Source organism: Choristoneura fumiferana, chromosome 4 (assembly GCF_025370935.1).
Source record: "Choristoneura fumiferana chromosome 4, NRCan_CFum_1, whole genome shotgun sequence".
Classification (NCBI taxonomy): Eukaryota; Metazoa; Arthropoda; class Insecta; order Lepidoptera; family Tortricidae; genus Choristoneura; species Choristoneura fumiferana.
Window position 1 is genome coordinate 12,140,412 of NC_133475.1, and position 15,675 is coordinate 12,156,086.

At 36.8% G+C, this 15,675-nt stretch overlaps 1 protein-coding gene across 1 annotated transcript in view; it reads right to left on the bottom strand.

Moving 5' to 3' along the window:
- Positions 1-12,127, bottom strand: part of BubR1 (Bub1-related kinase) — a gene marked incomplete in the record, with an annotated part of 15,486 nt that extends 3,359 nt beyond the window's left edge. Inside the window, 13 exon segments of the mRNA XM_074086957.1 lie at positions 2,669-2,838; positions 2,936-3,032; positions 3,212-3,459; positions 3,537-5,508; positions 7,052-7,347; positions 7,432-7,625; positions 7,789-8,365; positions 8,456-8,595; positions 9,179-9,353; positions 9,577-9,829; positions 10,365-10,561; positions 11,365-11,569; positions 11,734-12,127. Coding sequence (XP_073943058.1) covers positions 2,669-2,838; positions 2,936-3,032; positions 3,212-3,459; positions 3,537-5,508; positions 7,052-7,347; positions 7,432-7,625; positions 7,789-8,365; positions 8,456-8,595; positions 9,179-9,353; positions 9,577-9,829; positions 10,365-10,561; positions 11,365-11,569; positions 11,734-11,861 — 4,652 coding nt within the window.
- Between the last annotated feature and the right edge of the window lie 3,548 nt (positions 12,128-15,675).

Here is a 15,675-nt window from a genome sequence, read left to right on the forward strand (position 1 = left end):
CTCATCTCAACTGCATTTATTCTAAAGATTGTTTTTTTTTTTAATCTTTTTGTATTTTTTGTATTTCAATTCCAAATTTTTACTTTTACGGTCATCCCGTAAAACCTAAATCGAAAATACAAACTGAAATATAGATGCACAGAAAAACCAGAAAAATAAGACCATCACTGGGAATCGAACCCAGGTCCTCGGTATTCCGTACCGCGTGCTATACCGCTACACCACTGATGGTCAACGGTACCGACACGAATTTCGCCTATGCACCTCATATCTCAGCTTGTTTGTTTCTTATTTATATAGCCACTTAACCCTTTGACCATTATTTTTTTAAAGCAATGAATCGAGAACTTTAACGATACGCACAGCATGAATGATTTTTTTTATGATTTTTGAGAAAGAGAAATGTATATATTATTGCAGGGTTTCCGAATTATGAGACGGCAATATGTTTGCCGCTATCAGCCAAGGGCATTAAGTGACAGGACCGTTATGTCAGTTTGCCGGGGGAACTACGGGTGGCACGACGTATCTAAAATAAATAAATTAAAAACCATTTTTTACTTCCGTTGTCATTTCTAACTAACACGGCTAATTCAGCAATAAAGGTAAAAGGAAAATTTGAAGTATTGAATTAAGCTATAAAATAAATCAATAACAATTGTAGCCTAACCCACCCTTTCCTTTAATAAACACCAGACACTTAACGGATAGTGGCAAATATATTGCCGTCTTCATTTTTTAAAATTATCAAATAACAGATTTTTTTTCTTTAAACTTTATATCGCCAATCTTGTCTCTGAAAGTAGAGAATTGTGACTATCGGATAAATCCAGCAAACAAAATTTTATTTACAAACATTTTTGTTCAATTGTAAGGAATAGTTAAAAATCTAAGTTCAGGCCTAAGAATCATCATTTAACATGGGTTGGAATAACGTTTATCTGCTATTCTTTTTTCGTAAATTGGTACGAGTATGTTCTCTTATGCGAACCAAAAGTTATATTAACTAACAACACGTTCATTGAGAAAAAAATAAAATATCTGAGTCGTATGACGGCAAATATCTTGCCGTTACCCACTAAAGGGTTAAGCAGTGACGCTAGCGACATCTATGCCGTAGTCCTCATCGAGAACCTTTTTCGGCACTCCATTGGAACTAACCACTCACCCGGACAAGAGATATCGTTACTAAGCAATCAAATTAAGATTGTTTTTTTTTAATCTTTTTTTTTTATTTGTGCTTAGTAATTTAACAGGTACTACGCTATTGCTGTTCTTCATAAATATATAAACTTATTATTTTATTTATTGTACACTATTCCTACACAAATTGTCCGTCTGTCTATCTATCTGTCAAGATACTTTCTCTCAGGAATGCATGGATATTTGAGATGTCATTTTGAGAAACTGGCGTTTTGAGAATCTGGCATTTTGCGAATCTGATATTTTGAGAATCTGACATTCTGCATATCTGATATAAAGCGTCAAAAGGACTTATTTGTTCTGATTCCGGTCCAACACGTTATATGCAAAGATAAAGGTATTGACTGAGAATCAGCGCTGTAGTAGGCACGTATATTTAATCAAGTTCCTTTTTGGCATCATCAAATATTTTTTCTGTAAATAGTGTATTATTTAAAGAGTTTCGTGTCAAATAAAGTTGTCTATGTCTATAGCAAAAAAAATAATGAATAATGAATTTCATCGACATTCAACATAGTCATTTTATTACAGAAAATGCTGTTGTTGCAGTAAAGCACTTTCTTGCGGTAAATGTTCAAACATTTGTAGGTATATTCATTAAAATACAGCTAAGATATAATTATGTCCTAAATGGGAATCGAACCCGCTTTCTTCAGCTTTATAATGAGTCACTATTATAGTGACTACACGAAGTGTAGCCAATATGCTAATAATCTAACCATTTATTAAGGCATCCATAAAAACTTATCAAAGTCAAAATCAAAATATCTTTATTCAATTTAGGCTATAACAAGCACATGAATGTCAAAAAAATCTACCACTCGCTCTACCTTGATCAAGTCAAGGGCTAGAGCAGACGCTGTTCCTACTTATATTATAAATGCGAAAGTTTGTTAGTGTGTGTGTATATGCTGGCCGTCTAGAATAAATAATACATAGGCTACTTTCTATCCCGATATTCCCACGGGATCGGAATAAAATCCCAAAACTCCAACATTTAATTAGACATGAAATTTGGCGCGGGTGTTTTATATACAACATTAATGAAATCTAAGTTATTTTTTTGAAATTTTCGCGGGAATTTTTTAAAACCCAAGAATTTAAATTCAAATGTCATGGGTAAAATCTAATGGGGAACGTAAAGATGAGAAATGAAAAGGTGCAAGAACACACTATGTGGTTAGCCGCGCTGTTTTAGAGTATCGCTTGAGAAATAAACTAGGGCATATTTTATTGCCTCCTGAGAAGACTGAGATATTTCGAATGCCATTTTGATAACAATTAGGTACTGCTAAATTTTATTTAGAACTGTGCCGGTCTGTGCACATTTTACAGCAATTTATTTGGAACAATTTGAAAGTTTTTTTTTTTACTTTTATAGTTGGAGGAGCAATTTCCATTTGGTTATAAAATAGACAGCACAAAAGTTAAAATCTAAGAGCGCGCATATACTGAAAATACTCACCGAGGTAATTTTTTCTCTATGTTCCACTGGCCTAAACGATTAGCCACCTTCATGTAACTGCCCATTAAAATAACGTGTATTGTTCCAGCCAGGCAGTACAGGTCCGTTTGGTAAGTCCATGGTTTACCTTCTCTCATCTCAGTACATGTGAAGCCTTCTGTTGCTATCAACTGGAAAATATGATGATAAGTTGAGCTTTTGACAGAATTCTAAGCACGGAAAGTTACTAAGTACTTATATATAATTGTATCGAATTTTACAACTTACTTCTCTAAATGTTGTTCCTTCTGGGAATAATGACATATCTATAGAGCAACCTAAGTCAATTAGCTGTAGCGATGGGGTTCTCCATTCCTGTGTTGGTCTGAAAAAAAAAACATAATAAAGTTAGTTATACAAGCTACAATTAACGGTAGCAAATTGACTGCGTAATTAGAATTTTTCTTCATACAATTTGACAATTGTAATAAAAATAATGTCCAGTAATCCCTGCTTCGTAAATAAAACCAGCCCTTCTGCAAATTACTGTTTATAGGTACTTACATTTTCATTAACAAGAAGTTATCAGGCTTTATATCTGCGTGGATAATTTTCGCTTTGTGCAAGTAGTGGACTATTGATAGCATCTCTGATGTCAGCAGGAAGACTATAAATTCATTTATACATTTTGAGGTGGCCATTCTGATTTTGTTGGCCACATCTAACAGAGATCCATACTTTGAATATTCGGACACGAATAAACTTGCATTTTCTCCTATAAAACCTGTTGTTATGTCCATATAACCTGGAAGCTGTAAATATGAGAAATTTAAGCAAAGTATTGCAATGAAACAATTATATAAAAGGCACAAACAAAATGTAGTAATACCATAAATGGATCCTTTATTCTTGCTTTGATCTCTTGGCATATGTAAAATTCCCAGGGCCGACTTGGCTTTTGATATTTAACAGCAACCGATTTATTGCTGTGCACATCCAAGCACAAAAATACCGCGCCATAATTTCCTTTACCGAGCTGTTTTTCAACGGCGAACCTGTTGTTTCCAACTCCTATTGTAGTAGCTACTTGTAACTTGGGCACAGATCTGACCTCAAAGTACCCTTCGGCATGCGTTTTGTTCGGGAATTTGACATAGTCCAGAAGCGACGCTAGAATCTTCTTATTAAAAGGATCAATTACACTTGGGAACTCGATATCTGCTGGTCGCGGAATGTCACTGGTTTCCACTAGTGAGATAGAATGTGTAGACTTAAACGTACCACACTCCATTGAATTTTCACTGTCCACATCCATGCCATAGCCATCAGATTGAAAATCCGACTGTCTGGAATAAACTGAAGAGATTCTGCTTTCTTTGCTCAATGAGTCCCTACTATCTTCTGATTGGAGCTCAACTCTCTGCTCAAAGTCAAGTTGCCGCTTGGAAATCTCTTTTTGTTTATCATTCGCATGAGACACCTTAGCCGATTGAATAGGTGTAGCAGTCTGGGCTGTCAAGCCATCTTTACTGTCGGAATCAGAGAGACCCGAGGAAGGAGGTACTTGCGCCTGTTCTGGACTTGATACATAGAGATTCTTATGCATCTTCTGAGATATACTTGGACTATTTGTGAATTTCGGCGTATTTGCGTTATCTTTCGGTTCATTTCTATTGGAAATAAAGTTAAGGAATTGGTTTGAGAAACCAATATCGGGCGAATTCTGACCTATCTTCACGTTTGGTTGATCGTGCCTGACGTTTCTTAAAGCAGATGTAGGACTCTTATGCGGCACAGGGGGCTTTGATTGAGGGTTTAATTTGTTTACAGTATATTGCTCATGATTGACTTTAGTTTCTTGTTTAATTTGCATCTCTGACGCATTATCATGACTCATATTACCAGCATTTTGTGTAGCACCGCGGTAGTTGTTTTGTGCATGTGTAGCCTGAGGACTTTGGTAAATTTGAAATGGTTGATTGTTTGAGATCCCATATCCTGCTGACCCATTTTCTACCACTTGCTTAGGAGATTGCCTATACGGATTCTGCATAGTGTTGTAATTCTGGTTAGCGTACATGTTAGTGTTACTGTACTGATTATGTATCCCATGATAATTTTGTTGATTATACCCCTGATTAGGTGAAACAGCTACTTGACTAACCCTTTGAAAATATTGATTATTTTGGTACTGAGTTTGATGCGGTGGGCTTTGGAATGCCGCCGCAGGTGGTTGTTGTTGCTGATTGGCAAAAGCATGCTGCCTGTCTGTTTGGCTATAATGATAATCCTGGTGTCCCGCATATGCTTGTTGCTGTGGACTCATCATCGGTTGCGCCGGTGATTGATATTGATTAGAATAAGATGGGCTTTGAAAGCCGGGAGGTACAGATGGACTCATATGATGAGGGCTCTGCACTCCTGTGTGTTGGGGACTATTATAGGTGTTAGGGTTGGGGCTTACGTAACCTTGTTGTTGGTTCATAGCCGGATTAGTGGAATAACCTTGTTGATAGCTGTAGTTTTGATGGTATTGAGCAGGCATCTGAGGAGCAGCCGGTCTTTGTGGAGTATAACCATTATAGTTTTGTTGTGATGGCTTTTGATATTGGTGATCGTGGGATGCATAGGGTGCTGCCGACGGTGTGGGTAACTTAGGTTCGGAAGCGTCGCGTTTCTGTACGTAGGCTCTACTAGAGAAATGCCCGTTAGCAAGTCGCGGCTGCGTAGATATTGAATTTCTTTTTGAAGCGGTAGGTGGACCTTGATCATTATTGTGGTACATTGAATCAAAAGGAGTGGTAGTGTATCCCGTGTAGTTGTTTCTTGTCGACTGGCCAGATGAACTAGAGCCTGATTTACTGAAAACATGAAAAGAGGTTTAAATTTTGAGCTATTTTCGGACAAACAACAGGTAGTCAGAATAAAACAAGAAAATCGAAAGCAATCCGCAAAACATGCGCGAGTCATTTCATGACTAGGTACTTACGAAAGAAGGAAGAAAGACACTAACCTAGCGAACCGAGCTTTACTCTTTTTTTTTTGCTGTCTAGTTTTTTTTTTTTCAGAACATACCTATCAAAACCTAAAATTGCTAAAAGTGGCTCCGAAGCGGTAACGTTTCGTGTGCTCTGCCTACCCCCCCATTTGGGATTTGGGAATACAGGCGTGATGTTTGTGTGTGTAAAATAAGCTTGCGAAGTAAATCTTAAGGAAAATAAATATATATAAACAAAAATTTAAGTTTGAACCGAAAACTAAATTATATTTAAACTAGACCTCCAGTTTACAAGTCCTATACTATACCGCTCAACCACAACGCTGATGGCAGAACTATCGAAATTACGAACTTATTGCGCGTGAAATTTAAACTAAAAACCAGTTACTAAACTCAAATAACGTGATTTCCGAGAGAACCAAGGTATCGACGACGATTGTTTGCCCCCGAAAACTGTCAAAATCGTTAAGAGCCATTTTCGAGATTCCCGATATAAATAAATAAATTAGTATACAAGAACTGCTTGTTTAGAGATATAAGATAATAAAAACAAAATAGGAAAGTTTAAAGAGGATTGTATATCTAACAACATCACAGATATACAGGTACACAGGTGGAGATTTTGGTATGCTAGTAAATAGTATAATGGTATATGGATATAAAATATGAGAACTAATCATCTAATCACGAAGCTCGTAGCTAGAATGGTTTATTCAATAATATTTTAAAAACGGTAAGAATTCGAACTTCTACGACCAATATCGACGAATCGACAAATCTTCTATTATATTTACTGTACATGAAAACTACATGTAAAATACAAAGCTAAACAAACCAAGACAACCGTTTCTACCGTTTAATGGTTAAAATATGAATGGTTACTGTGTGAAAGGTAAAACTTGATCTTAAAGCGTTTTTCTAGTTTTCTTTGTTTTAATTCGTGTGTCACATGTTAATTAAATTAATTTTGCCGAGTTTATTAAACTTTTGGCAACTTCCTACACTTCTGCCAATATTTGTAAAATAAATGGACAGCAAAACTGAAGCTAAATATGAACAGCCTCGTTAGAACATTTAAATAAATTTCAAACTACTGTACTAAAAACATAAAATAAAGCGTAAAATAAAAACATAAAAACGTGATCGATCAATTAACATCAACCACATGGCAGAGAGCCATATTCTCAAAGCAATAATAAAACCAGGACCGAGTTATATTCAAGAGCCAAAGTAACCCTTCAGATTCGGTTTCGGTACTCACTTAACTATAGGTTAAAAACATAGTACGGTTTTCATTTCCTGCTTATAATGAAACATATTAATTGGCAAGAGGCCCAATATTTCGCGAACTGAGTGTCTAGAAATAAAAACAACAGCAGAATATTTTGGTCACCATATAAACATACCTAGTAGACTCCCGTGTAGCTTCCATTATTACCGAAAGTCCGGCACCTTGAGTGTCTACTGTTGCATGCTGGTCCATCATCTGTCTAGAACTCTCATCCCTTTTGCCAATTCCGGACTGGGCAAACTCTATTGTGCTTTCGTCCATAGTAAATTTAGGAACATTGGATACTTTGGTTGAATGCTCTATACTGGCTGGTTTCTTGAACTGAGACACATTTGGAGTGCTTGCTTCTTTCACTTCAAAATTAAACACTTGTGTATAATTTGTTTCTTCAAAATACATGTTTTTCCCAACCTACAAGACAGAAAAACTCTTAAATCAAAAACATATATGTACATAAACTTATTATGTACACCATTAAATAATTCAAAGCCATACATTTCGTGCTGCTTGAACTTCAGGACTATTAAACTTGTTTGCATTTTCTTTGTCTTGTGGTAATGATCTTGCATCACCAACATCTTGAGTTTTCTTCGAGTTAATTGCCATGGTCATAGACCTATCTTCATGGATATCAAACTTCATGTTAGATACATCAAATTGTTGTACTACAGGTTGTACCATAGAAGGTTCTGAAACATACAACATAGTTAGAATCTAAGACAAGCAAAACAAAGTAAAACAAAATAAAAATAAAAAAATTCAATATACAACATAGTTAGAATCTAAGACAAGCAAAACAAAGTAAAACAAAATAAAAATAAAAAAATTCAATATCATACTGATTAATATTACCATTGTCATTGAAAATATTACGTAATTCCCATCGAGCCTCCTTTGTGTTCATGGTAATAGAGTCACCAAGAAGATTACCCATTAGACTCCGATTAAATTCTTCCATCAAATTGTTCTTGCCATAGGCAGCACATGCATTTTCATTTCCATAATTATTGTTAGAAGTTGCTGGTTTATCAATTTGATTATCTTTGTCAACATTTGTACTTGGTCTCTGGTTCTCATCATTTTTATTTGTCAGCTCACTAAATTCCTTTGAGTCCAGATTAACCAAAACTTTAGGTTCACCAGGTGAATGCATATTAGTCACTTTAGTGACATTTTGTAAAGTAGGCATTGCCAAGGGCATAAGTTGTCCTAAGTGATCTTGTTCAGCATCTAAAGCACAGTTAGCCAAAGTCTCTAAAGCACTACACTGAGCAAGTGTTTCATTTATTTTTCTAGCATTTTGTTGTTCTGAACTTTCATTATAAGCATTTTGTTGTTGCTCTAACACAGGTTCCTTATTTTTCTTTTCTAAATTATACTTCCTGGATCGAATTTCTTCTAAACTGTATTCAGATTCATTTACATATACCTGATGAAAACAAATACATGTGGCATTAAAAACAAATGTTTAAGATTTTGATAGTGAATAGAAAAGTAGTTTTATTCTGCATAACATTACCAGGGCTTTATTGTAACATGATATTTTCGAAGGGTCAGTGGGATCAGGTACACACAGAGGTACAGTAAATGATAAGTCATCTGTACAATAAGGCATGTGGTTAGCTGGAAGTTTTAAGACATCTTCTTCATCTTCATAAGCTGTAACAACAACATACATTATATTTGAGGTTTGCGTATAAGTATCAGTGGCCCAATATTTACTTCTTTTTTTTTTATCTATTATTTTAACGAGGCTTTAGTACACCAAATGTGACTATGTCAGCCTCATGGGGAGCCTCAGTTATATACACCACACTACAAATTTTACGCTCTCCGTTGCACTGAAGCCACGTCTCTGGATGCAAAGGCCTGTCTAATGAATCTGTAAATCAGCATCGCTTCCTCTGAAAGCGGTCGACTCAGAATTACATTTGCACCTCCATTGAACAAGCCCATACCATCCAAATACCTCTCTCTGATGTCCTTATTCTGATCACATTCCAAAAGAAAGTGGTCTTCAGTCTTATTACAACCTATACACCCAATATTTACAAAATAGAATAACAAGACATACAGAATTCATAAAAGTAGTAAGCAATCTTTGCTTCGGCTTTACCATGGAAATATCTGACGCTACTGTTAAGTACATATATCGATTTTATTACTAGCACAAAACATTATTGAGGCTTTCTACTTTTCCAATATTTCAAGCTACAATACACCAAAACTTATTGATACTTACGGGTAAAAGGCAAAGGTTGATGCGGGACAACATTAGTGGTGTGTACCATTTTCGTTTTAGCATTGGTCCAAATGCCTATTTCTTTCTCATTTTCTATATTACATGACTGAACTATGGAGGCTGGACCTGGATTCTCAATCACTGGGACGGCAGAATTTGATGTAGATGGAGCATCCTGAGTAAAAAACATATTTTATTGATTTGATTTTTATTTTGACATTCTTAAAGAAAAAGTTTACTATAATTTTGACATCAAATTAATAGAGCATAACACTTTAAACAAACTAAATCAGTTTCCTAAAATGGCCTAACATGAATAGTTTTTTTTTGTGTTATTATAGCAATAGCATAAAGAGCACATTACATTACAGGTAAATCAAATGATAAAACTTTCTAACCTCATAAATGCTGACCATGACATTTGAGTTAGGCAGCCTAGAATCAAAGCCTGCTTGCTGTCTCATCACCCCTGGTACAACACTCCTTATACTGTCCCCAACTCTTTGAATAGGTACATTTGCGATGTTACGACGTTTAAATGACTTAAGGGATGTCAGAGCCATCCTTGTCTCCGCTAGAGCTGATGCTGCCTTCCTTTTAGTTGGAGAGTCATCATGGAGCATTCTTTGAGCAAAGACTAGTTGAAAATTCCTATAAAAAAATTATAGCATTACAGAAGTGGTAATTTTATCACAGTTTAACTCAATAGATTTTAAAAGATTTGTTTAGAAAACTCACATAAATATCTGTAATAAAGCTGCAAAATTGACCAGATAGCCAAGTGATTAGAGAACCTGACTATGAAGCTTGAGGTCCCAGGTTTGATCCCCAGCCGGGACAGATATTTGTATGAATAATATGAATGTTTGTTCTTGGGTCTTGGATGGTTAATATGTATTTAAGTATGTATTTATCTATATAAGTATGTTTATCTGTTGCCTAGTATCCATAATACAAGCTTTGCTTAGTATGGGACTAGGTCAATTGGTGTCAATTGTCCCATGATATTTATTTATTTATTTTAAAATGTAAAAATACTCGAATTTATTTAGCATCAGTATCCAATCTAGAATCAAATTCAATCCAAAATTACGCTAAAAATCTACACATTAAAATGTGTAAATATTGATTTTCCTGAGAATGAAGTCATAGAAAGTGACTATACCCTTATAACAATTTAACTCACATATGAGCTTGTTGGAGCTCATCTAGGGGCTGTGCCTGAGCTTGAAGCCCCAACATATACACCTGGTTAGCCTTCTTGTAGTCCCCCGACTCCTCGCAGTAGCAGGCCCAGGCCCTGTAGAACTCAGAGCATTCTACTCCAATGCCAGTAGTGTACAGCCTTTGATAGATCTCCAAGGGATTGGATAGACAATCCACCTTGAACAAATAGGCACTAGCTAAAAAAAATCTATGATAACTCAATACTCAATACTTTATTGCTCTTCCACAACATAATATGATTACAGATGTCATAATAGTACTTTATGCAACTGTATCGTAATAGGGGTCCTTAAAACACGAGTGTGGGTTCATAATAGGGTCACATAAGTGTTTTAAGGCTTCCATATATTACATCCTCTATTATGTGTTCAAGAACCATTGAGAATGACCTGCATTAATGAGAACTAGGTAGTTTATGTCTGCCCCACAAGCTGCGCCCGCTGCGCGCGCGACGACTTGCTACTGCACATGGTTGCTACTACTATGTATGCTTTTATGATATTCTTAAACAATTAATATTCATCTGTTAAATACTTTAACTATCAATGAAGTAAGCCTAAAAATAGACTTATGATTATTATTGCAGATGGTTAAAATTGGATATATCAAACGGTCAGAGTATAGCAAAAGGGGCCAGATTTAAGGACATTTGAAGTTACGAGTTCAGACCTTACCTATGTTTTTTGTTGATAATATTTACCGTGACAGCTTCGACTAAGCCCCCGCTTAAGAAAAGCAGCCTAAAGATTTAATAAAAGAAGATCAAGGTCTTTTTTGCCACTCTCTGTTAAGTTCCTGATATTTTATGGAACATATACCTGTGATTGTGTATCTGTGAATTGAAGAAAATAAACAGGAAAGGCATTTAGGATATCTGTCATTATAAGATAACAGAAAATTAACAGAGAAGTAAAGCAGGGAGTAAGGGTTTTAAAATAGAACAGTTGAAAGACACTTACATATTTAATCCATAATTTTACAAGCCTCCTGTCCTGGTAGTACCTCTCTTCTTTTTCAAAGAGAAGTAAACAATCCTTGATTAACTTGTCCATGTGGCCCTCATGACCATGTTTAGGGTAGCACTGCTCTATCCATTGTATGTAGTTGAACCACGGATCCAGGGGATCTGGCCCCTGGTAATGCCTAATAGCAGCTTCATGTTCCCTAAATAACACGATAGTTAACATGTTAATATTTAATGTACCTTAAGAAAACTGCAGCAACTACCTAAACGAGTGTGAATAAAAAAATTACATGAAATTTGAAATTTTATTAAGAATTATGTTAAGATAAACGAATATTGTGCTTTAATATCTTTAGAATATTACTCTTTTTGTAACTGCAACTGCCTCTGGGCATCAACATCTGATTGAGCTTGTAACGCCGTCCCCAGCTGTGCCAAGTTCCTGCCGCCTCTCAATGGCTGGATATTCTCCTTACTAACGTCGATGTCCATTTTAGAGCCAAAATACAGCTGATTTATCAAAGCATCAGGAATAAACACACCACACTTCGCCACAAATACGAGATGTCCGAACACCGATTTTAAAAGGTTTAAAGTGAAAGATTGATATTTACAGTACCACAGTCACTAAGTTCATATGCTTATTATTAATAAAAAAAATAAAAATTGCGGCTAAAATAACAATAATTATAGGATTTTGGCTTTCAAAATCAGAAAAATCTTGGCGATTGCTACCAACTGAAGAAGCACTAAATTGACAAAATTGTATAGAAGTTCCTTGTCTATGGCAGGATTTAAACTTCATAAAAAATAAGTTCGTTAGAAAATTAAATGCCTAAACATAGCAGAACTATTTTCATTTTTAATAACTAAGCAAGCAATATAGTCAATTAATCATTATTATAATGCTGGAAAAATTAAATGACCCGGTAAAATTAAATAAAGCTGTCGGACTTTTTTTAAAGCTGTCGGTGTGATTTTACCCTTTTAGTAATTGGACGAAGCCCAAAATCTCACACAAATCTCACATAGGATGCCATGCCACCTACATGCTCCACATTGATTTAACGGACACACTAATTACCAAAAAAGATTTAAGTAAATCAAAGATTATTAATTCAAAAACCTATAGGTTCAAATTGATTCGTTGCTAGTAAGATCCGTAAGATCGCAAGACTTTTACAAGCTTTTATATGTATAACTACTTCGTATATTTGTTTGTTTGCTTCTAGTCTAGTAAATTAATTTTGATCCACTTCCAGTGGTCGTTGAAATTTGGTATAGATAAGTACATATTGTTTTATACCTATAGCTTTTAAAAGTAACTCACATTACAATACTCTTTGAAATACACTAACTGACGCGCTTGCAAGCGTATAAATGGCATTCAAGTGTTTGTATAGGCTTGGAGTTTGTAGACGCTAGGCAAGCCTCGGCAAGCGTGTAAATGTAGCATAAAGGTTCAAAAGACTGACTTGAGCTCCATTCAACAACTGAGAAAAAATAGCTGCATGGTATGGTATCCTTTGCCGTTCCCTTTTTTTTAATGAGTTCATGTTAGAATAAAGGAGGTTACGTACTCTGTTCTGACAGGCCGTTTACAATTTTGATATTCTTTTTAATTTCATACTTAGATTCTTGTGTTCTCCTGTCACTGTTGTAATCGCTTTGTCAATATGTCAATGTATTTTTCTCTGTGTAAATAAAGATTAATTATACCTAATTAATCTTATATTATTGATCTTCTCCATATTCCATCTGTATTTATAATGTGCAATTAGTGCTATAGCGATAGACACTAATAGGTAATTGGCCCGACACGTAAATTATGGCTGAAAAAGGAGACAGAGAAATTGCAACGTCCAGTTCTGGCAGCAGTGGTTTGCCATCCCTAGAGAAGCTAGATGGCAACACCAACTATGCGACGTGGAAATTCCTCATGGAATTATACCTTATCCATGACGACTTATGGGAGTACACGAGTGCTACACCTGCGGTCGGCGATGTTGCTGGTACGAAGCGTGATCAGAGAGCACGTGCAAAAATATGCTTGATGATCAGACCCCACTGCTTGGTGCATGTCCGCAATAGCAAAACGGCTAAGGACGCTTGGGAAGCCTTGAAGAATGCTTTCGAAGACAAAGGTCTGAACAACCGCTGCCGACTTTTGACAAAACTAGTGAGCATGAGGCTCGAACAATTTGCTACAATACGCGAGTATGTGACATCTGTCCTAACAACGTCACAAGAGTTGCTGGACCTTGGGAAGGAGGTTGATGATGAGCTGTTGGCAGCTCTACTCCTGCAAGGCCTAACCCCGGAGTTTCAACCAATGAGGTTGGCTATTGAGAATAGCAACATAGATCTGACTACCGATTATGTAAAAACGAAGCTGTTCCAAATGGAAGATACTTACGCTGCGAGCTCCAGTGAGAAGCCGTCATCATCGGCACTCCTTACAAATAAGCACAAGGGCAAGAGTGCTCCTAAGAAGAAGACTAGAGGAAAGGTCAAGTGCTTCATTTGTGAAGGACCTCACAAAGCACAGGATTGTCCGGAGAACCCCAAACAAAGGAAGGAGGCTCTGCAGGCCTATGCGTTTGGGACATTGGCAAAACCAGACGCAGAGGACTGGATCATCGATTCGGGAGCGTCTACGAGCATGACGAATCGAAAATCATGGTTCAGGGACCTAAAGTGTACTTCTAAGCCGTTGAGAGTGACATGTGCTGACGGAAACGAGGTTTTGGGTGAAAGCGAAGGTACGGTAGTTTGCGAATTAATAGATTTAACAATCAGTAATGTGACGTATGTTCCTAAATTAGCTTCTAATTTATTGAGTGTAAATGCCATTGCGAAAAAGGGTCATGTAGTGGTATTTACAGAAAAAGGCTGCGACATCTTTAAGAGTGACGAATGTGAGATTAGAGGAAAGGCTGTAGTGAAAGGTGTGGTAGAACGAGGCATTTATAAAATCAAGTGCTGTTCACAGGGTTCTGCGCTTTCATCAGCAACTGAAGGTGACCAGCTGATGCAGTGGCATCGGAGGATGGGACATCTCGGTATAAACAATCTAAAATTACTCAGAGATAAGATGGCAACTGGGGTAAGTTTTCCCAACACTATAACTAAACTTGAGTGTATACCTTGCATCATGGGGAAGCAGACCAAGCAACCTTTTCAAAAGAACAAAGCCACAAGGAGCACCGAGGTACTAGGCTTAGTACACTCCGACGTATGCGGACCTATGGAGGTACCTTCTGTCAGCAAGGCCCGATATTTTTTAACCTTTATTGACGATTTTACTCGCAAAACCTTTGTATATTTTTTGAAACAGAAAAGCGAAGTTTTTGGAAAATTTATTGAGTTTAAGGAGTTTGCTGAAAATCAAAGTGGAAGGAAACTGAAGATACTTCGCACTGACAACGGTACGGAGTTCGTCAATAAACAAATGGATAATTATTTGAAAAAATTCGGGATTCAGCATCAGCTGACTGTTGATTATACGCCAGAGCAAAACGGAGTCGCAGAACGTGGGAACCGAACTATCAACGAGAAAGCAAGAAGCATGCTACAGGATTCCGGTTTGGCTAAACGTTTTTGGGCAGAGGCTGTCCACCATGCCGTATTTTTAAAAAATCGTTCACCAACGTTAGCGGTGAAGAACAAAACACCTGAAGAGAAGTGGTCAGAGAGGAAATGTGACTTAAGTATGGTGAAGATTTTTGGATGCAAAGCTTTTATGCACATCCCTCAACAAAAGAGGAAAAAGTGGGACCCAAAAAGCAGAGAGCTTATTTACACAGGCTTCTGTGACGATTCAAAAGCATACAGATTAGTCGACCCCACTTCTGGCGCAGTGTATAAGGCAAGAAACGTAGTATTTTTTGAAAACCAAATGCATCACCAGCGTTCAGAGACAGAAGAGCATCCGGAGGTGATACTAAATCTGTCTGAAGATAATGCAGAGAAGCAACCGTCACGTCAAAGCAACGTAGAGTCTGAGCCTGAGAACAGATCGTCAGCCTCAGTGTTTCGTGGAGGTGTTGAAAGAGAAACTTCTCCTGATTTGGAAGATACTGTTGCTAGAGTGGAACACGGCATTTCGGGATCAGAAGATGAGAACCTTGGCGTAGAGTGTGAGGTTCCTAGAGCGGATACTAGTCAATACGAGCCAAACGCAGACTCTGATTTGGCCGAGTTTGAAGACTGTGACTCGGTATCAACTCTTGACGAAGAACTCGAGGAGGACTTACAGGAGAGGTCACGGAGGTACCCCCTTAGAAACAGAAAGCCCACTCAGTTT